General features: G+C 39.7%; 1 protein-coding gene across 1 annotated transcript; it reads left to right on the top strand.

The window, feature by feature from the left end:
- The first annotated feature begins 3,563 nt into the window (after window positions 1-3,563).
- Window positions 3,564-11,388, top strand: NXNL2 (nucleoredoxin like 2). The gene is made up of 2 exons (XM_066569545.1): window positions 3,564-3,883; window positions 10,816-11,388. The coding sequence occupies exons 1-2, from the start codon at window positions 3,582-3,584 to the stop codon at window positions 10,982-10,984; spliced, it is 471 nt and encodes a 156-aa protein (XP_066425642.1). The 5' UTR covers window positions 3,564-3,581; the 3' UTR covers window positions 10,985-11,388.
- The last annotated feature ends 11,362 nt before the right edge of the window (window positions 11,389-22,750 follow it).

Here is a 22,750-nt window from a genome sequence, read left to right as displayed (position 1 = left end):
AACAGTGTAATGATGGCATTTCCTACAGAATGCCTAAGAATTATAAGTAGATTGAAACTTGGTGTTCTATACCTTTTCATTTAAAAATCCAGCATCATGCATATAACATGAGTTTTAAGAGACTCTTTATTGCAAATATTTATTGGGTCAAATTCACTACTCAGACCTGTGCCAGCTACAAAGAAGGTACATGAAGGAGAGAGCAATGGGTATGTTCCTTAAAGACCTAGACAGGCTTTCAGAACCTTCTCACACTTTATCTTGTGTATAGCTTACAGAGACATTAACTCTGCCACCATGGGTGTATGGAATTATTTTGCTCTGAGCACATATTGTATGTATTGTATTTTCTTATATTACTTAGGAGTCAGCAAGTTTGAACATTTTTTACTTCCAGTTCATTTCTTCTACAGGTCTATCTCAGCATGCTGCCCTATGTCATTAAAACCAAGAGTTTATGATTCAGACTCTTCATATTTTCTTTTTTAAATTCTCAATTGTGTGTCAAAATCTGGATATGTAATTAAATTCAGTGTTAATTGAAGCACAACTCACAAGGAAAGTAGGATAATCTTTGCAATTTGAGCACAAATAAACCAAAATCTTGGGCTTAGATTAAAGACAGGACTAAATACTGTTACCTTAAAAATAGTATAGTAAATTCAATAACAAAAAGCTCTTTTCTAGCAAAATCATAAGCACAATTTTCTGTTGTAGGAAGTTTTTGTTTAATTTTATCCTGGAATTCCCCAGAGGCTTCCACTGGATGAGCATTGTGTGCAGATTTTCTGATAGTGTCACATCACAGCCAACACACTACCTTGAGACAGGACCACAGGTTCTGTGTAAAGAATCTCCAATATTTTCAGTCGAAGGGGATACTGGGGATGGAATAAATCACCACAGTGTTAACATCACTAACAAGAACAGTCCAAGAAGACATTTCTAACTGAAACAGGTCTGAGTCTCTTTGGTATGAATCGTAAAGCGAGGCATTTCTTATTGGTGCATGTTAGTGTCGTGGAGAAATGTCCCTGTAGCCAATTCAAGGGCAGGTGCAAGACAAGATTTTCCATGTTATGCAGCATTTTCAGTGAATCTTTGATATGTTTAGAGAGTTGATTGCCTTAAGCATCCTGAGGGAAGGTGTCTGGTTCCTCATGCCTAGTAGCTGTTCCTCAATGAGCTTCAAGAAATTTAATATCACAGTCATGTACATCCAGCTCTTCTCCCCAGGGAGACGCATGTAGTTATCAACTTTTTTTCTCTGTACCTAGAAGTCTCAAAGACAATCTCAGTATTTTCTTTTCTCGTGGCATAGCCCTGTTTCTGGCTAACCAGCTTTCTAATCTGTACAGATGGAACAGTTTGAAGTTCCTTGGGTCATTGCTTCCACTCATATTACCTGAGAAAGTACACTTTCACCACCGATGGAAAGAGAAATTGGTAGGAATATCAAGAATGAACCTATGGTAGCCTGAACTTGTATGGAAACTTATTTTTCCATTTGTTGGTGATTCTACAGGCTCCAAATGCTTTGTCTCCATCCTATTTCACAATGGTCTCACAAAAGCAGACAGTATGGCAAATAAAAAACTCAGGTGAGCCTAATTTCTCACCCATGCTATTTTAAGAACAGGCAACCTTCAAAGCTCCTTTTGTCTTCTACTTTTGACATCCAGAGGAATTTTGAAGTGGGGAAATGCACAAAACAGCATTCAAAAGTTGGAGAAAGGATTGATAGGAGATGTGACAGATGGGAGGACTAGATTGTTTTAAATGTCACTTCTGTACTGGAAGCAGATGAGTATCTGGGTTTGAAAAAACATAGTTTACCTCTCCACGAAAAGTGGAGAAATACAGTATTTGAATAAAAGCTACTTTTTAAACACCTAAGCAATGTTTTTGGCTTTCCAGTTGAATATTAGAATTGAAGTAACATATTAGTCTAGATATACTTGGAAATAAATAAAAAGGTCTGCTCTGTAAAGATTAATTCAAAAGAATCTCTTAGAAAACAATGATGAATGAACTATTTTCTTTTAAATGTGTGAACTTCTGCACAAGAAACAAACAGTCTTTTAATTAGCAATAAATGTTCATAATAAGGCAAAAGGGGTAAGAGAAATGGCAGGAATGCAGCTCCCAATTCAAAGTGACCCTACAACCAGTTTTGATGAGCCTACTGAAAAAAACCCCAAGATTGCTGTGTTACTTCTGAGGTTCATCTTTGGGTTTTCTCTCTTTTCTCTCACATCTTCAACTATTTTAAACAAGACCATATCCTTTTCCATTGAGGACAGAACATAGACAAACAAAAATTTTTTGTCAAGTCAGTGGAAGAAAAGCATGTTTCAAAAAGACCTCAAAAGGAAATAAACGTGGGGGAGAATACTTGTGCTCACTTTATTCCTATGCAAATTTAAACTGGAATTCTGTCTTGAAGTATCACTGTTCTCACTGTTCATACTCTATGGTCAGAAGATGATCAGATGTAGAAACTGGACTTTAATTTCACTATAAACTTGGTTGCAATTTACCCAAGCAAGTACTTTTCATAACTAAGGACCATTCCATTCTAGTGTTAAGTATTTGAATCATAATACATATTTGTCACGATTTTATCTTTTCTGTAAGTAAAATTGACAGATTTTTGAGAGGCTGCAGATTAAAACGGGGAAAAACTGAAGAGTAAATCCTAGAATGAATTTGTACACACCATTTTAATGTGAAATAATTTTAAGCTAGCTTCATTAAACACTTGAAGTATCCATTATAAACACTAGAATTTATTTTGGGGGATACTGATAATTTTTTTAAGACAAATTCTCTTTAATTGGGTTTTGCACAGTTCATGGAAAGGAGAAAATGTACCAAGTTTGATTATCACCCTAACGTGATGATCCTTTAATTAAACTGTAATTTAATAGCCCTACCACCAAATCACCTTTCATTTCCATTTTTGCAGTTTGCTTTAGGCAGGAAAAAAGATTTCTTATTTGTAATACAATTTTTATTAATTTCTAACTCAATGTCAGCTGGAGGAAAAAAGCATTATTCAACCCAAACACATGATAAGTGCACTGGAATAAAATGAGAATTTCTCTTATCTACTGGGACAGAGAATAGACAGCTCCTTTCATATCCAGAATTCAGATAATTTTAATGCTACAAAAAAAAAAAAAAGAAGAAAGGGCAGGACGCCTGATAATAAAAATTTTATTGTCAGAATTACTGAGGCTGGTGGTCAGACCTCCAGGAGAGAGGCGGCGAGCTCCATGGTGAGCTGAAGGGGCCGGCCCCCGGGATTGCTGTTTGAATTTACTACACGTCCGGCTCCTCGAGCAATCCTCGAGCTGCACCGAGCTCCTGTGGAAGGAGGAGGCGCTCGGAGGGCCAGGGGGAAGCGGCCGCGTCTCCGTGGCTGCGCCGGGCGCTGGGCGGGCCCGGGCGGTGGCGGGCGCTATAAAGGGGCGGCGGCGGCGCTGCCATGGCAGGGTGGCCGTGTCGCGGCGGTGTGGCGGCGCTGGGGGAAGGAGGGAGGGTTCCTGGGGAGCGCTCGGGCCCGCGGCCGTGCCAGCATGGTGGATGTGTTCAGCGGCCGGCTCCTGGTCAGCAAGGATGGCCGCAGCGTGGACCCCGAAGAGGCCCTGCAGAACAAAGTCGTGGGCTTGTACTTCTCCGCCGGCTGGTGCTCACCGTGCCGCGACTTCACCCCCGTCCTCTGTGACTTCTACACGGAGCTACTGGAGGAGAGCGAGCCGCCCGCCCCCTTCGAGGTCGTCTTCATCTCCTCCGACCACAGCGCCGAGGAGATGCTGGGCTACATGCGCGCCATGCACGGGGACTGGCTGGCGCTGCCCTTCCACGACCCCTACAAGCAGTGAGTACCGGCGGCCACCCCAGCGCCGCTGCCCCGAGGGCCGGGAGGGGGCGGAGGGGCGCTCGGATAGCCCTGACACAGCAGCTGCCGCGAACCTCCGCCTGTGCCCCGCTAGCCCGCGCCTGCCTTCCCGCTGGGGCGCCTGGAGCCCAGGCTGCGGCGTCTCCCGGCCGTGCGCCCGCCGCTGGCTGTCACACCGCTTGGTCGCGGGTTTTGGCCCGTCCCACACGTAAAGAACGCGGGTTTGCGCCCTTCCTTTGGAAGCTAAAAGGTCTGTGAACAAGAGTCAGAGAGTAAAGACCTCATGTGTTAAAGAGATGAGCGAGGTAAAAACGAATGGCAGGTGAGGATCAAGTGATTGCTTTTCAGCACGGCGGTAATTGTTACTAAGGTTGGTCTGCATTGTCTAGGTTAGTGCTCTGGGAAAAAGGCAAATGAAGACACAGGAAAACTTGTAACTGAACTACTTCAAGCAGAGGAAACTGTGAAGAATTTCAGACAGATACAGTATCAGCTGGAGTTTAGCGGTGGCATACTGCACCTGGTACTGGGGTGTAGAACTCCTGTGCGGTTCCGTTTCCAAAGTGACATTCCTGTAGGCAGCTTGCTCATGAAAACAGCAAAAGGAAAGGGCATGTGTGTAAGGAACAGGGTGAAGGATGATACCAAGAAGTGTTTTGATGACCTAAATCAAGGATGGAGCCTCATTTGGATGACTTTTAGAAATCTGATTTAGCTCCTATATGTTTAAACTGGGATTACAGGAGGACAAGTAAGATGTTCAGGATTACTGAAATGCCTGTAACTGGAGTCCTGAAATACATGTAAATATTGATAAAGAGATTTTTCCCCCCTCTCTTTAAATGAGTTGATTGTAGAAATTTTTTTTCCAGGTGGTACCAGTCAAGAAGGTAATATGACTTTTAAATGGAGATTGGGTAATAAAACTTGCAGCCAAATCAATTATTTTAAGAAAGGAATCTTTTCTAGTGCTTCTAGTAACTTCTATCTTTCCTTTTAATTCGAGATTGACCCCAGTATGCTACCTGGTATGTAACACCCCAGCTATTCACTCAACAGGGAGCATGTTGGCTAATCTTGTTTTTTCAGTGCAGTTTGACAAACTCAAGAGCAAACTGCTTGAAGCCAGGAACAATTTCATCCATTCCTGACTCATTTCTGGATGCCCACTACCAATTTATGTTAGATCTTTTTCCCACTGGCTTGAATATTGTTTTGCATAGTTCTCTACAATCTTCCCAGGCAGTAATTGTATTTGATATCTACTAAACATGATAGAATGCAGGCAGATTTCCATCAGGAAATGCAGCCCTTGAAGTCCCCACACCCAGCAAGCTGTTCAGCATGGCCCATGGGAATGTGCTTACAGCTTCATCCTCTGTGGATTAGAGGTCTATTTCTGACTGCTCTTGCTCAACTAATGCAGAGTGGAGGCAAAGAGATTGTTTAATTGGCTTTTCTGTGGCATCCTGTAATGTCCTTCACAGTTCTGTTGAGAAGCATGGCTTGTCCTGCCAGATGATGTGAGATCACAGTGGTTACTGAAGAACAGAATGGAGAGGGGATATGAACAAGCAATGTTTTTGGAGTTGTGTTTCTTGTGTGTAACAATGAAGGACTGTGTGGAGCTGTTCAAGGTGCTTAGGCTGGATTAACTGGTAGTTTGGTGTCAGGGGTACTGGTTAATCATCATAGACTTAGTGCAGATGTGTAGTCACTACTCCAAACTATAATTCTGGCTAGGTACTAGTTCTATTTAAGAATATAATTTTTAAAAAATGGGTAAGATAATTGTATTATTAATATTTTAAATTTTATTATTATTTTTAAAGTTCCATTGCAATTATTTGAATTGGCTATTGTTATTTTGACTGTGTAAAGAAGGCATTTAATATCTTCAGTGAGGTTAAGATATCCTAGCTGGTTGCTTCAGTGTTTAAGATACATAATTGCAACATAGACTGATGTCTCTTCTAGACATGAGGACCAATTTTAAGTACGCCATCCAAAATACTTTTCAAGAACAGAAGCATTGGTGATTAATTTTTCTTAAGAAATAGCCAGCATTCATTCTTGTAGTGTGTAGAGCCTAACACTGCAGTGTCAAGCCTACCTTCAGAGAAACAGAATACTGAATTCAAAGCAGGATCTCCAGACTCTTCCATGCTGTCAATCCTGGCTATTTCCCAGAGGTGGGACTGCACCTTTACTACCCTATGTGGTTTGTGGCATGACTAGGAAATACTGCTCCTGGTCCTTTTACTGTCTGAGGTTGATGTAAATTTTTTTGTTGCCTGAGGCGCAGTATTTTGATTCTTGAAGTGGAGTGTGAAGACAGTCTGGTAGGAAGTGAACACTTGGAAGAGAAAGAAGGTAGTAGAGAGGAAAAGCAGGTGTTGGACAGAACATCAACAACAAAGGGTGTTAAATAGGACTGATGATTTGATAATGGCACACAAAGACATTCTGCTGTGTTTGTACTGAATCTTGTGATGAAAGGCATCAGTTTTTGTGAGGGTGCCTGGTGTGTACAGTAGTTCTTGCAGGCTTCCAGGTAGGCAGGTATTTACTGAGTTGTCCTGTACAGCTCAGTAAAAATTAGAATCATGGAAAATGCCCATAAAAAGAAAATTAAAAGGTTATATGTACATCTTATATTAGGAAGCTTTACGTATGAGGGTAGAATGGCACCTGCAGAAATACTGGGGAGGATGGGGTGTTAAAAAACAAAGAATAATGTTAAGTATCTGAGCAGTTAAGAGCAATTGCCTAGTTCTTAGAGTTTTTAGATTGCTATTGCAAAATCTCAGCAGACACTTTAAAATTTAATCCCAAGCATGTGACATGCATGCTTATGACTTAAGATTTAACAATGCAGAAATTTCACAACTAAAAGAAAATACTTACAGTGGTATTACAGGACATACTACTAGAAGCAGATGAGCAAGAAGCCCATCACTTTCACATGACTGCACTTCCAAGTGAAAGATGCTATAATTCCAGTGTTTTCAGATATCACATTACACAAGTATATAAAATTTACCATTTATGTTCCCAAGATTATATTATATCTGTCCCATGTTGTCTTCATCTCAGGACTGCTCTTGCCCATAGATCTTAAACCCTTATATAAAGATACTTGTGTTGTGGCTCAGCCTGGGTAGGCTCTGCCTGACCCAGACAGCTGCTGGGTCACTCCCTGCCCCCACGGGATGGGAGAGGGAATGTGGATGGTGAAAGTGAGAACACTTAGGGGTTGAAATAAAAACAGTTTGATAGATAAAGCAAAAGTAAAGATACACAGGCAAATCAAGAAATGAAATTCATTCACTAATTCCCATTCACTGACAGATATTTAACAGCTTCCAGCACAGGATAGCCTCATCCTGTAATGACTGCACGGAAAAATAAATCTCCTGGCTCTGAATGTTGGTCCCTCCTCCCTTCTTTCATCAGCTTTTACAGCTAATCATAGTGTTACATGGTATGGAACATCCTTTGGTCGTTTGAGATCAGCTGTCCCAGCTGTGCCTCCTCACTGATTCTTGAGCACCACCAGCCTACTCACTGGCATGGTAGCACAAGAAGCAGAAAAGGCCCTAGTGCTGCATAAGAACTGTTCAGCAATAGCTAAATTACTTGTGTGTTAGCAGTGCTGTTTTGGCACACACCATGAAGGATGCTGTGAAGAAAATTAGCTCCCAGCTCATGTCAGTATTTTCTAGAAATACAAAATCTGTGCTCTCAGAAACTTTCATCCAACCTTCTCATAAGAATAAAAAGATCTAACAATGGCTATGCCTTCCAGTTTGCCTCAGTCTTAATGTCATGGGTTTTTATTTCTATTTATGGTTTAATGATACCATGAGTTGCCATTGGAGTTAGTCCCATGGGACATATGTGGTTTGTGGAGGTGAATCATGACATTTTAGGTTCCTATCAGAGAAAATGATATTAATAACTTTTAAAAAGTCATTTTTGTAAGCACATGTACCTATGTACCAAGTGATTAAGAAGCACTGTCTGCAGAACTCTTTCTGAGCCTTCTTCAGGTCCACCGATCTTGAAAGCTGCGCACAAATGTGAGCAAAATCTGTGCATGCTTCAGTCTGGTTTGATGCAGGCAACCTTCTGCCCTAAGGCTCTCTGAACAAGGTGCCATGCTGGGCTGGATATATGCACTCCCTCAGGAAAGTAATGTGTAAGATTCCAGTCTCCATGGCAAATTCCGTATCTTCAGTCTCCTTGTGCTCTGTCTGTGATTGATACAGTTGTGTTTATCGTTCACCAATAAGTCTTCCACCCATCTTGTTTGTCATTCAGGTGGTATGAGGTTGTGAGAAAGCTGCTCACTTTGAAAATTTAAAAAGGTTTATTAAACCTTAACAAAAATACAACAAAGGACTGCCTAAGGAAATAGCTGCAGCACTGGCTACACGGTATATGTGCATACCACATAGCCAGTTAGTCTTCAGGATGGGTGCTCAGTCTTTTATACCCCTGGGCATTGCATCAGCCAGCCCTGGCCCCTCCCAAAGTCTGTCAGTCAGCTCCTCTTTGCCATTTGTCAGTGGAAACTGCTTTCTTGTAACTTGATTAGAGGTCAGGTGTTGCCATGCTGCACCCCCTAAGCACCAAGCTTTCCCATTCCCAACTGCCCCATGCAAGGGACACATGTGCAGCCTTCTTTTTACCTGTCCTAGATGTTATATTTGCCCAATTATCCCATCATAAAAAAACCCGCAAACCATATTAAAGGTAGCAGCAATTTTAATTGAATAGCTTAGAATACATAAAATCAGATACACTTGAAATATTGACAATATAATTTGGTTTAAATAAGGGATATTTTGGTTCCAATAATAGCACATAAGCAAAAAAAAAATAACAGTGTGAGGTACAGAGTGCAGGGTCCTTGAACCCCTGCCACCTCACATACAAGCTTGTCAAGCGAAAATTCCCCCTTTTATGCCATATGACAATGCCATCTCCTCCCATTTTTGATTCATCACATTTCTACCTCTGCCCTCATCACCACCTTTACTGTGCGCTCTCCTCCACTCTTTTAGATGGTTGCATCATTCTTTGGGGGTCATCTCTGATGAAGGCCTCTCCTCTTCCTCGATGTCCTTTAATTCACCTTTGAGTTACACATGCGCACCGAGCTAGTATAATGTAAGCCAAAACTAACATAATATTATATTTAACCATCAAAGCAATAAATCTCATATAATTAGCATTTTCCTGGGACCCAACCAAATTTTCCTTTCTTTCTGTTAATTTTTAGTAACTGTTATCTCTTGCTTTTTCCTGCCTTGAACATCTGCAGGAAAAGGGTGTGGGGGGGGTGGAACCCCTCCTCTCCCTTTCTTTCTTGGCATTACACCTTTTAACTGTTTTATTATTTCCAAATATTAATTACTGTATCAATATTGATTACTGTTTCAATTTTGTCAGCACGAATCATACCTATTTACCACATAGACAACCCAGGCTGTCTCATGGTCACAATACTGGGCAGGGGGAAAGGGAGCTATGGGGAGAACAGAGGACATCTAAACTCTAATAACATAACTATACATCACTAAAACTTTTCTTAATACTCACACAATAGTCATCCCTTAATTGTGACAGCCAATCGTCTCATTATCTACCTATAACAATGTGATAGTAGTTTTACATGGCTTCTATGCATACTTGCTTTGGAATGTGTTTTTTTTACCTGTTTTAGCAGATTTTGGAAAGGTCTGTGGGGATTGTTGGTTGATTGCTTGTACGTCACAATTCACTGAGGAAGCAAACCTGGTCCATACACATTATTGCTGCTTCCATAGTATTTTCTGCATTATTGCTCAGCCAACAAAACAGCAGAGCAGTATGCTTCACCTGTTGATTTTTCTTCTCTTAAGGAAAAATAGAGAAGGGAAGGCATGTTTCAGGTATGCCTTATCTGGGTCAGTATTTCATTTCAGTCTTACCTTTCAGTATTTTTTTTCCTCCCAGGAAATCATTGAGAATGTCTATGTATTAGTGTAAAGCATTTTTTAGCAATGTCTACATTTTTTTCCTACTCAGATTTCTGTGGTGTTTGAACGTCATACAGCAAATGTTCTTGCTTGTGGTGATGGCGCTCAGGCAGCGTATTTCCATTTAGTATTTTAAGTATGTTTTGAGAGAGATGTTGTAAGTGTTTTGGAATTTGGCTATTCTGTTACTGCCTGTTTTGTGTCTGTCCTCTGGTTCTTCTAAAGGTGCAGAGGAGGTGTTGAAATTTTTTTCTCTGGCAACACAGACAGGTGGCTCTTATTCCAAATATTTTGATTGCTCACTTTTCTGTCTGTAGAAGGCTTGTTTCTCTGAGGGAGTTTAAGGAGTATCTTCAGTCTCCTCCATTTACACAAAAAGATGATGTATCATGCTTTCTTTAATGGTGATTGCAGGAAGTAGCACTATAGGACACTCAAGTGTATTTGTAGGGGAATGAATATCAAATACTAATCTAAGTGAGATCCTTCTCCTGTGCTGTAAAATGGACCCAGAATTACATCTGTTTTGGGCTAGCAAAAAAACAGGTGGAAGAGTATATCAAACTTTGCTTCTATGGACATCTTTTACATCTCCAAGAGCCTCTGCTCCTGTGGAAACTGCAGGCAGCAGTGATGAGCATTTACAGGAAGGATGCTGCAGCTCTCTTAACTCTCAGAGCTACATTTCACTGTGTAGGCTTCCAGCTACAGCCTTGTTCATCTCCTTACAGTGCCCAGTGCTCTGCTTCAAACTCTGAGGAAGCCCAGGCACTCATCACTCTGCTCTCCCATATGTCCTGGCCAGAGTAGCCTTTGTAAAGACACTAGGGGTTTTCTTAAAATGCTCCTAATGGTGTGTTTTATTTTTAATTTTTTTTCCCACAGTGATCTGAAGAAGAAATACAACATAACAGCAATTCCTAAACTGGTGATTGTGAAACAAACTGGTGAAGTCATTACTGACAAGGGAAGAAAGCAGATCAGAGACAAAGGGCTGTCATGTTTCCGGAACTGGCTTGAGGGTGCAGATATCTTTCAGAATTTTTCCAGCTAAAATGTTGACAAATAAAGCAAGAAAAGGCATAGTGGAGAACTTGGTAGAGCTCTGAAAAGACTCTTGCTTTGTTCAGAATGAGAAGGGTAAGACTTATTTATTTACCTTTGCTTGTAAACAAATTTTGGGTTTGACTTGAGAACCAGTTATTCCAGTGTCATAAAATGCAATTATTGTTGTATTGTTCTATCTGTGATATTTAATATGAAGCACAATGTTCCAAATAATACTAAAGAAGAATAGGCTGTTTAGACAGTAATAATAGAAACCTGTGAAATCTATGCAAACACTTACTTTGCAAAGTCAACACAGTAAAAATAAATGCAAAAAACCTATTTATTGATGACTTTTTTCAGGTGATTAGCACATTTTATTAAGAAAATGAAACTGTTTGCTTTAATAAATTACTGTTTATGAAATATGTCTCATGTATTTCCTTATCTACCTTAACAAGAATAATCAGAAAATGTCATGACTTTTAAATAGAACATATTTGTTTGTCAGTACTGAAGAAATACTATTTTAATATTCTTTTAAATATACTTTATTTTACTTTATTTTACTTTTATGGGATTTATTTATATTTATTTATAGTTCTGCTCAGTTTTCCTTAACCATGGGTTTTAAAACTTTGCCCTATAAGCTAAGTTCCAATTCCACAGGATTGGAACTAGATGATCTTTAAGGTCCTTTCCAACACAAGCCATTCCATGGTTCTATTATGTTAGCACCCAAGTTAACATCAGGTCAGGTTAAGAAGAAACCATTTTCCATCTTTTCTTTTGCCAAAATATGTAGAAGCAAACATCAACAATTATACCAGGTCTCTCTGATGAATGCTCATGTTGTATCCAAAGCAGAGCTTGATTTGCTGTTTCTTCATGGTTGGCGTCCCAGCCCAGACATTCATGCAATTAATGAGCCAAAAAAACCCCACTTCCCATGCAAGCTGAGTGTTTGCTGATTAGAACTTAAAGACTTTAACAGAGCTGTTATTGTTTCCATTACAAGCACTTATTACTAACACTTGAAATCTGGTTGACTCAATTTTGGCTCTCAATCAAGAGAGCCTGCATCCATCAATTGTAGCACTCCAGTTGTGCTTAGCATCCCCGCAAATCTCTTTGTGACCCCAAGGGGGTCGCAGTCCTCCAACTGCACCCAGAATTGTGACTGCCTGTCCATCCCCTGGGCTATGCACGTTAGTGTGGAGGCACTTCAGTGAGGCACCCGAGAGTGCTGATTCCTCAGAGTGTGCTGGTTCTGCAGACAGTTCTTTGCATGAAGGGTCACCACTTCAGCCTTAAAACAAAACATTATTGTGATGTCCCATTTGCAGTTATAGGCTTGCTGACCCCATCCACCATTGTCTCTATTATTTGTTGAGGTACATTTGCCTTACCATGAGAAAACTTAACAAAGAGGGTCTGAACTTTAATGTGTGTGAATAGTTGTATCATTTAATAACAAACCTGTGCAATTTTCTTGTAATGGAGGAGGAAAAGATTGTCTGAAGAGTGGAAATGTAAAAAGTCACATGTACTTCACAGTAGGTAAGAAGCAAGTACACCAGAGAAACTGATTTTTAAATGGAAAATGATAACTCTAGAAAGTGTTCAGCAGAGCTGTGACTTCTGTGCTCCTTTTAGCTGTTTTAAAAATTACATATGGGTATACCACAGACAATTTCTAATTTGTGCCGTCTCACCATATTAGTATTCATGGTCTTTCCTAATGAATGCTAAGCTCCTTAGTAAATTTTTTGTGCAAGTGAGATGTGAGCTCTGCCTGCTGTTCTGAAACCACCTAATAGCAGATGTATTTCAAATATAAGATGAGAAAAACAATTATCAAAGTTTTTCCAAAAGTTTGAAGATAGGTTACCTGAACATGGAACAATTTTTATAGCAAAAGTATCCACTGCACCCTATTATCAGATATCAGGCATTACTTCAGCCAAGATATCTTGATTCAAGATGATTGATATCTTGATTCTTGTTTGTCTATATGCACATATATGAAAGAACTCAGTATTTTGTAACAGAGATGGACTTAGGCCCTTTGGATAATTGACACCAACTGAGTAACACAAGTTCCAAGTAAAATTCAGCTAAAAATTCATAATGATGAAACAAAGATATATACGGTATAAAAAGCTTGGTGTGACTTCAGTCAAGGACTGTTGGTTTTGCACATCAGTGTTTGGAATATCAGAAAATTGTTTTTCTTGTCAGCGCTAAAATAATGCATATTTAACCTAGATGAAGTACAGAGTAGTGGAAAATATTTTCTTATTAGCAATACCTTGTGAAATTAGAGAAGCAAATCCTAGAAATTAGAGAAGTGGGTCAGCTGTAAGGCTTATTATTACTTGGGATGTGTGTTCTTTGGAAATGGAACTTTCAGTGTACTCATCTTAGAATGTAAATAATTGTCCCTTTAACTTTCTCTTAAATTATTCTTCAGTTCACTGATGACTTTCTACCCTCTATATTTAGTCACCATCACGTTGAATATTAATGAGTACTACTACTTTTTCAGTAGAGTGAGGAAAAAACACCTCATTTTAAAAATACAACAATAGGCAGCAGCATAGTGATACTTGTTGATATATGCTAAGATTGCTAAGAACCAGTGGTGTTGAATTTGTTGTAGGTGCAGCATCAACAAGTACATATGTTGGTGTTGTAGGCTTTATGGACAATTACTTTACTATGAAAAATGGCAAGGATTGTAAATTGATACTTTGTGAATTGATAAATAGCCTGAGTCTTGTAGAGACTTGCTGCAGGTGAGTGCTGCAGGCTGTCCTGTGACTCTTATTTTAGGAAGAGGCAAAGCAGAAAGGGTAGCATATTCAGACATGAAATAAACATCAAAAAGGCAATAATAATCTCTCTCTTTGTTAATCTTTTATTCCTTTTATTCCTTAACCCTTCCCCCAAAAAACCTTTCCTTCTTCCTCCTCCAGAGCTGCTGTTTTCAAACTTTAATAGTGTTATGATGTATTTAAATGTATGTGCTTAAAAATAGGGGGGAAGGGGGTGTTAAATCTCTGTTTATTCACCTAAACTCTTCAATTATGATATTTTGGGCTGAAGAAAAAAACCTAGAGTTGGTACTTGAAAATTCCTTGAAACACTGTCATGATATCTTGATATGCATTTTTAACACTAACTTAATCTTTTACTTTTCTTCTCAGTTGAGAGTACCTGCAAAATCTCAGTAGTTCTTCCTGAAGTATGAGTTAAATCTAGATTGCAAACAGCTGTTCTGCAGGACATAAGTAGCAGTTGGTACATACATGACAGGGTTTTATTTTTGCTTTTCATTTCATTTCCACCCTGTGCATAGCCTTGTTTTGCCTATTGTACAGCTGAGTTTTTTCTTAAAACCAGATAAGCGTTTAACTGTTATGTGTTCTCTCTGCAGGCAATATTCATAAAAGGGCAACCGTAAATTTTTTTCAGTCAGTTTCTGTGAAGATGGACATATAAATGACCAATACTGAAGAGAAATACTTTTAAGGCTTTTACCTCCTCAATGTCATTTAAATTTCTCTAGTGGATGAAGTTTAATGATCAATCTCATGACTTTCTGATATCAATTAATGCTGTCAGTGTTAGGTGAAGAAGGTGCTGTGGAAGGTGCTATTTCTATCAAAAAACTCTGCATTTAAGCATAGTGGTACAGTCCCAAAGAAATACTTCAAAGAGAAGTTGAAGAAACTTGGCACAGGGGTGTTCTTATGTTGACTTCTCTCTGGGCAGGAACGGAGATGGGAGCCGTAACAATTCAAACAGATAAACAGAAGTTGTAGGCAGGTTGTAAATAGATATAAGCACTGTCCTGGAAGTGTTTGTACTGGCTGTTCCAGTAACTCTGCCTACTTGGATTTGTAGGACATTGACAAATCAATAGATTCTTAGAACAATAAACAACCATTTTGTATAGGCAGTAGCCAAAACTCCCCAATCCTTCTTGTACAAATAACCTTAAGTGCATGCACAGGACATCCAAGGATGTGTTTTTCAGAGATTACTGTTTTTCCAAGTACAACGTGAGGGCACATTTCCCATGCAAACATAAAATTTACTAACACTGTCATGCCTGGATCAAAATTACTTTCAGAGGAAGTTATGAATAAGTGGGGCTTTGTCCCAGAACAAGGCCATTTACTGAGATTCTCTTTGGCAGTAACTTCAGTTTGGTTTTGAAAGGCACTCAGATTTCTAGCAGGACTGTCAAAGCCTTAAGTTCTCTTCAACAGGTAGCATGCCTGCTTAAGCATAGAAGAGGATGTTTTTAGTTGTTTTTCATTTATGCAGCAATCTTCTGGTTATGCTTATTTCTTACTTGGAAATTAATAGCAATACTGCCAGCCTCAAGTGGTACATTGGGGGTTATAATCTCAATTTCATTGTGCAAGGGACTCTGTCTCTCTGCTCCTGGCTTCTTCCAGTATAATACATAATAACCCATTGAATACCATCTCTGAAGGTTGACATATTTGAAGGGTGCTCTGAAGTTCCAGGTGTGCTGATGCAATGCCAATGCATGCACATTTTGTGACCCAGTGCAGTCCACATAAATTGGAATGCAGCTGTATCTTGTTGGCATCACCAAAGCAAAATTCCATGATCTACATCTAGATACATCCTCTCTGAAACCTCATATAGTCCTATCTGGTGAAGAGAGCAGAGAATGAAGGGTAGGCAAGGGGAATGAGTAGACATGATTGTATCCTTTCTTTATCAACACTGAAAAACACATACTCTGTTCCCTGGATCAATATTACGTGCTGCAGCTATTTGGGCTTATGAAGAGTGCTGTTTTTAGTGATACCTTAATTAACACCTATCATTAGAAGAGTATTCACATTAAAAACATCTCCATTTCTATTCAAAGTTGACACATTATCACCTTCTCCAAGAGAAATTCAAACAATTGAATATTTAAAAGGCCATGCAAGATTTTGAGTATGTGGAGGATTTTACTGTGCGGGCTGCAGAGGGATAGACCAGCTGCAGAGGCCAAGGCAGAAGTGTCCCACATGTGAAAAGAAGAAAGACAAAACTAACTGCTTGATGTTGAAGTAGTTGTAACATCATGAAAGAAATTTGAAATTGGTTTGAAGTTGGAACTTGGCTGGAACAAGTGTGGGGTTGTGACAGTAAAATTCTGCTGTATTTGTTTCAGTCATCCTACATTCAAGATGGTGTGACTTTCTTTAAAAATGAACAAGATTGACCAAAACAAACCCCCCTCCAAACCCTTCAATTAGATGGTAATAAATTTCAAAACTTCAAGCCTTTGACTTTCTGCTTAAGTTGAGAGACTAAGATTCAGACTTTGTCTGAAACTGGATGCAGTTTCTGGGCTATCAGGAAGAAATGGGTACATCTGCTGAAACACATTTCCCTTCTGTAAAGATGCTGCTCTGCTCCCCTTCACAGCAGTTTGTATATGCTGTAAATGTATGCAAACCCTAGTAGAGTTGTGGTATGCCATGGTTCGTACTGATGGAGGACTGAACCTTTCTCCTTTCTGCCTGTTGAAATAACCTCCTGCCTGACCAGAATCTGTGAGGTAGATTGTGTTTGCAGTATGACAGGTATTTTGTGTAAGAATGCACAAAAGTGCAATAGCCTCTTAGGCTCTAATACGCCTCTAGTAGCCTCTAATAGGCCACTTCTTAGTGATTTATGTTCTGTTGTACTTTAAGCTTGCAAATTTCTGACCACTAAACTCTGTGAGTCCATGCAGAATGTTTCTTGCTCACAAATTCAGCTGTCGTTTGTAATCTGCTTATCAGATGTGTTTTAAAAAGTCATGATGCACTTGACCTCTGAAGGAAGACATTAGTTTGAGGTATTTATTTTCAATCTCAACCTAGAACATCTTGTCTAGTGGTCAGATGCCAAAACATAATATGCAGTATAAAAGAGAGGGCTCTTGAAGCTATGTTAGAAAGTATTTGTTTCGTCTGTGAGAGCATAAAGAAGAGAACTTGATGGGACCTTCAAGTGCAGTCTGGTTCTGCCACAGTTTATTTTCAGCTGTACTTGTTGACAAACTGTACTTATTGACAAACTGTACTTATTGACAAATAATTTGTTGCTACAGTCCAGCTGCACTTCATGAAGGTAATCCAATATTGCTGGGCTTCCAGAAGCATTCTTCTGTCTTTCACGAGGGTGGTGTAATTATCATGCTGGATAGGGCTCAGGTGATTATTGAAGAGGAACATGGGTGGGTCTTCTTCTCAAAATAGTAAGGGAGTGGGTGTTTGAGAGTTATGCAAGCTAGCAAGAGGCACAGCCATCTGCAGCTGCTCCTGACTAGGAGGGAGAAAGGAGAAGGAGACCAGGTATTAACCTGGAGTTGCTATTGACCTGGCCTTCAGGCTGCTATCTGTTGCTGTGGACCAAAGGCCAAGAGTAGCTCAAATAACAAACAGGGGTGAAGAATGGAGGGACCAGACGTACCCCTCTGTTTCTATATGGAATAGAGAAGCCAAAATCCAGCAACAGAATCCAAGCTTGAATCCTCATCAAATGGTAACAAAGAGACAGGCTTAGTCCTTTTCTAGGGAAGGCGAAGGAGCAAAAAGATTGCAAACTGTATTTGTTACATCCTCCCTCTCCTTACTCTGTGCTAAGGCCATGTTAGGAAACCCTACCTGTTCAGGGGCTGTAAGATGCTCAGATTCCTCTCTGAACACCTAAATGCTTTATCTAGAGAAGAGATTGTCAGTTCCTGAGGACTCAGGAAAAAGGCTTTTTTAATCTCACCGGCTCACTAAACTCAGGGTCAGTTAATGCAGGGTTTATCCCTGGTCTAGTAGTTTTATGCTGAAAAACTGGCAGTTTTCAGCATGAAATCTTTATTTTTCCACTTGTTTCTCCAGTTTTTGTCATCCATATTTATCATTTTTCTACTTACCCTTTTATATTGAAGTACACTATCTCCTGTGCATAGTAAGAGAAAATCTAGCAGATTTTTATTTGTATTCACTGTGAGTTACAATGCATGTTAAAAGAAAAAAATGGATTCTCTTGTAAAAACTGAACATATAAAGTTAGACCAGTTACAATCTGGAAGTTAGGATAGAAAATTAAGTTAAAAATTCAATACCTATGTAAGTATCTGATTTAAATAGGCAGAACTGAGGTTTTTCAGGTTTCTCATCCTTCTAGTTTATTCTCATCCTTCTAGTTTAACATAACACATGTTTCTGTGTGTAAAACCAAGGCAATGGTAAAACGGTGCATCTATTTAAAATTAATTCAACATTTAATATTTTTTATTCACTCCCCTCTTTTCTTTCTAGTTCAGAGGATAACACATTATTAGTTACAGGCATATCTGAAACTGTAGAGAGTATTCCAAAAGTTAGTTCATCACCACTGTCTTAGGTAGGTGATTGTCTCTGGAGAAAAGCTAAATCACATTCATACACATCTCTGCAATGCACAGATGTCCAAATGAGACCAGACAGATTCTTGAAGAGAAATTCTTCCTTATGCTTGAACAAGGTCCATTGCCCCATTTAAATTAAATTTAGTTCTAAAAATAGGATTTAAGGGAGATTTAAATAATTGAAGAAAGATTTTCACCACAGCACAGAAATTTATATTTCTCCCTGGCACTGATCTCACCACAATCATTACAATGATCTCCAGGGACACCATTTTCTCAGCTTATGCCCTGTTTCTCTTTGAGAACATTTCTACAATTTACATAAACATTAACCACAGTTTCAGAAGAAAATACATTTTAAAATAGGTCCTGCAGTGTAGCAAAGAAGCCATTATTCCCATGTAAAATGTACTAGCATCAGCATTTTGATCCACATGCTCAGAAATTATGATTCTTTTAATTGGATGTTGCAAGTGTGGAACAACAATATTCTTGCATTATTTTGCACCAAGTGGAAATTTTGAGCTGTGTTGCTAGATACAAGAATAGCAGAAAAGGCAAATTGATGGAAGTAGCAATGGTAAGAAGCAGAATGCTTTTTCTCTTAGGACTCATAACTGCAAAAATAAATGGAAGAGAATTGCTTTTAGTATGAAACCAGGAAATAGATTCACAAATAGAAATTAGTAAGCACAAGAAAAATAGCAGACTACAGGTCTGATTTTTAAGGTTTATTTTCCAAATAAACAATAGGATTTGCCCACTAGGAAAAATGATCTGAGAAACAATGAAGCAATCAATGTTTTAATCTAGTCTTGTAAAACAAGCCTTTCCTTCCAAGTATTAGAGTCTGAAAAGCTGTAAAATAGGCAGGGAGATGCTTAAAATTTCACAAGCAAAAATGGCTAAAGCATTATGCTTTTAAAAACATTTTGACAGACTATGTCATTACCCAGCTTCATGGAAGACAAGGCACCAGTTAAAGGCAGAATTATTTTCTTCTGCACAAGTCTTGTAGGTGGATCTGCTGGTTTTCTGTGACTGTTAGGTAATTTTTTTAAAACACTTAGTTTAATGAAAGATGATGAGCGGTCTTTGTTCCTTGGTTATTGGCTGTTTTCTTTAAATTTCCTAATCTTCTTTCCTTAAATTCTGCTGAAATCTTACTCTGCAAGGGTTTATTTAATGTCAAAATCTAATAACGGCACTCTATGCCTCTCTGGTCACATCCACCCAGATTTCACCATTACCAAAACACCAGTCATCCCAACAGTCCTGGGAAGCAGCTGATGCAATCTATATTAATTTAATGCGAGAGAAAACAAGACATAATGAAAGTGTCTGGAAAAGTTTCCTGTGAATTTTGTAGCAGGGATGCCAGGACCTGAACACAAATTGTGGTATGATTTGATTCCTAAGCCAGTGGTTACCAAACTACAGCCAGGGACTCATTGTGCAATTGTGGTAAAAAGTCTACAGATAATTCACAAAATCATAGTGGCCTTTCAGTTAGAGAAGTTGATTGTAAGAGACTGTGAGAAGTTGCACTCCCTTGGTCTGAAATATTTGGATAGAACCACATTTTCCTGTGAGTGTGAAAAAACATAGCCAAAAGGCCTGTAGCTTTAATTGCTAAATAAGCTTGAGCCTTTATAAATCTGTATTTTTCTCTTCAGAGAAGTATGAATGAAAAATGGCATCATAACAAGTTGTGTTACATGCTTACACCAACAAATGTGCGTATATGCTAAAAAAGAAAAAGGAGAGAGAGTACTTACTACAAGAAAAAATATGTAGTTGTAGTGTAGGAGAAGAACATTTACTGCGAGAAATATGGTGAAGTTCTGCAGCACACGTGACACCAGACATAATGTAGGACCCAGGAAGAATGCACAGTCACTACAAGTACCTTCCAGGCCCATTTAAAGAGACAAGAATACTGGCTGATTTTCTTAAAGACATACTTGAATCCTCTTGTTCTGTGGCCACTGTGTCCATTTTTCCAGGACACGTTCTCCTCTCCTGCTCTCAGTGTCTTGTCCAGGCAGATTTCTGGTAAAAGCAGTTCATGCCTGTGGTTTTTTGCCCCTGTGAAAGAAGGAGCCAGAGTATTTGTGTGGGAGGGAGAGCAGCTGTACCTGTGCCAGCAGAGCAGGAGAAGCTGAGCAGGCACCAACTGGCTTCTGGACAGAGACCTCAGGCTGGGGGGAGAAGGCAAGGGAAGATGCCCAGCTTAGGGTGAGGAATTTAGGGAGATGTGAAAGGAATGTGATCATCCAGAGCAGGAGGAATAGATTTTTTTTTTCTTGCAACCATATAATTCTGAGTTGGGATACACTGGAAGTCTTAGGACAAGCTGGGACTACAGCAAGACTGGAGGCTGCATATTACCTGAGGATCCAGGAGGGATGGGGTTACACTGGAACAGCCGCTCCACTCCATTCACTCAGACAACTAGGCATTCTAAGGTTTGTGGGACAGAGACGTGACAAAACACCCGTTAAAGATGGGAGGCCAGGTACTACCTTCCTTTCTCTATTGATACTGGAACCCTGTTCTGTCACCAGGAGACATCAGAAGGAGCCACAAGGTAATTGCTGCACCAGGTAACAGCCACTGAGCACACAGAGGGTATTCTTCTGGCTCTTCCCCGTGTTGTGACCAAGCCTTGAGGACTCAGAAGAGCCGCTGGGGGCCACTAGAGAGCTCCGATCTGCTCCGACCACAGCCCTGCGGCGGCAGGGCGAGGCTGGCGCGGTGCTGCGCTGCGCCCTGGGCTGTGCTCAGCACCGCACCCAACCCAGGCACTGCTCCGCCCCTACAGCACCACGTCTTTCCTCCAGCTCAGCTCTGGCAATCGAACGTGGACCTGAAACACTTCCTCCTAACTTTGGCACAGCTGGCTTTATCTAGAGGTACATTATTGCTAACATTTTTCTGTCCTTAAACACTTTATTGGCGAAACACAGTAAAGTTAGCTTTTTAAAAAAAGTGCTTGCCTTCTTCTCTGTTGTGTTATCCTGAAAGACAAACTGTCTGAATAGTTTCTTTCTGTGTGCACTGGTCAGTTAGAGCGTACATCTCACCTTAGAGTACAATCTCTTATTGCCCATCTCACCTTTACAACAGCCAATTCCATCTTCAAACCACTACTTGGTGTATGAACAAGGTATGGCTTGTTCTCTCCTCATGTATCCTCCATCCCAAATAACTTGAAATTGAGACAGTTTGAACAAAGACTTTGAGAGAGTAAGATTTTACTTAGTCACTGCAGTTGCTACCCGCATTTGTACATGCATGCATACATACATGTATGCATATTTGGATATATATGGAAAATAGAAGAAAAACAAGCCCTTCTAAACCCAGAACATATCTAGTGTGATTTATTCCTCTATAGTTTTGCCAGGGTTCTTAACAGCTGCTCCCCACAGTAGATGACAAGCGGTGGGAATATTTTTCTTGTGTTGAGAATAGAATGTTTATTAATGGACAATATTCTGGCAGCCATGCTTACTACAACAATCCTATATATGCTATTAACAGTGACCCACCTGTAGGCCTGGGTGCCTCCTTCATAAAGATATCCAGAGACTGTCCTGCATTTTTGTCATTGCAACCATATAGACATCAGAAACCTACCTGGGCACCAGTAATATGCTGCTTTCCTTAAGGCAAAACTAAGCTGGGTTGTCCTCAGCCTTCCTGTCCTCAACCTGTCTCCTCCTTCTTGCTTTTGCTCATTCTTCTTCATCCCAAGTTTACCCGTTGAATAGTTCATCTTTTACAAGGTTCTCTGAAGAGATCTGAGCAAAAATCAAAATCAGCTTTCTTTATAAAAGAAACTTTATAAAAGTAACTGCTCAGGACAGCCCATTTTAAATGTCCACACAACTGTCATGGCTGGACAGTAACCCACTCTATAACATGTTTTTCAATACAGTCCACAATAATTTATAAATCCTCTAAAATGAACCCAAAATCACCTCCATCCCAACACTCTGTACAGTATGAATTATACTTTTAGCAGATATGAACTGAACTGCTTGTAGACAGAACTGAGGGGATATTTTTAAAGCAAAGTGGTCTTAGCAGGATTTGACTCTCAGTGGCACAGCTCTGTGTCATGACTCTTAGGCTAAAACGCTTTTTTTTTTTTTTTTTTAAGCTTTTCACTCTGTTCTTTCTGAAAAGAAAATCCTGACCTCGGATATCTGGCTTTCAAGGGGATGCTTCTGAGCCATAGCCTTACAGTTATATCCTTAGCCAACACACTGAACTTTTTGGTAAAGATTTAATCCTGGTCCTGTAGCATGCCACACATTCTCAGCTCTGAATGACCTG

The sequence above is a fragment of the Molothrus aeneus genome, chromosome Z (genome assembly GCF_037042795.1).
Source record: "Molothrus aeneus isolate 106 chromosome Z, BPBGC_Maene_1.0, whole genome shotgun sequence".
Classification (NCBI taxonomy): domain Eukaryota; kingdom Metazoa; phylum Chordata; class Aves; order Passeriformes; family Icteridae; genus Molothrus; species Molothrus aeneus.
The sequence above is the reverse complement of the archived record's forward strand: the minus strand, read 5'-3'. Positions and strand labels throughout refer to the sequence as shown.

What these genes read in the sequence shown, in the direction of transcription:
- NXNL2 (XM_066569545.1), top strand. Translation starts at nt 3,582, where the DNA reads ATGGTGGATGTGTTCAGCGGCCGGCTCCTGGTCAGCAAGGATGGCCGC. An exon ending in TTCCACGACCCCTACAAGCA is followed by an intron (nt 3,884 to 10,815) that starts GTGAGTACCGGC and finishes TTTTTCCCACAG; the next exon opens with TGATCTGAAGAAGAAATACA.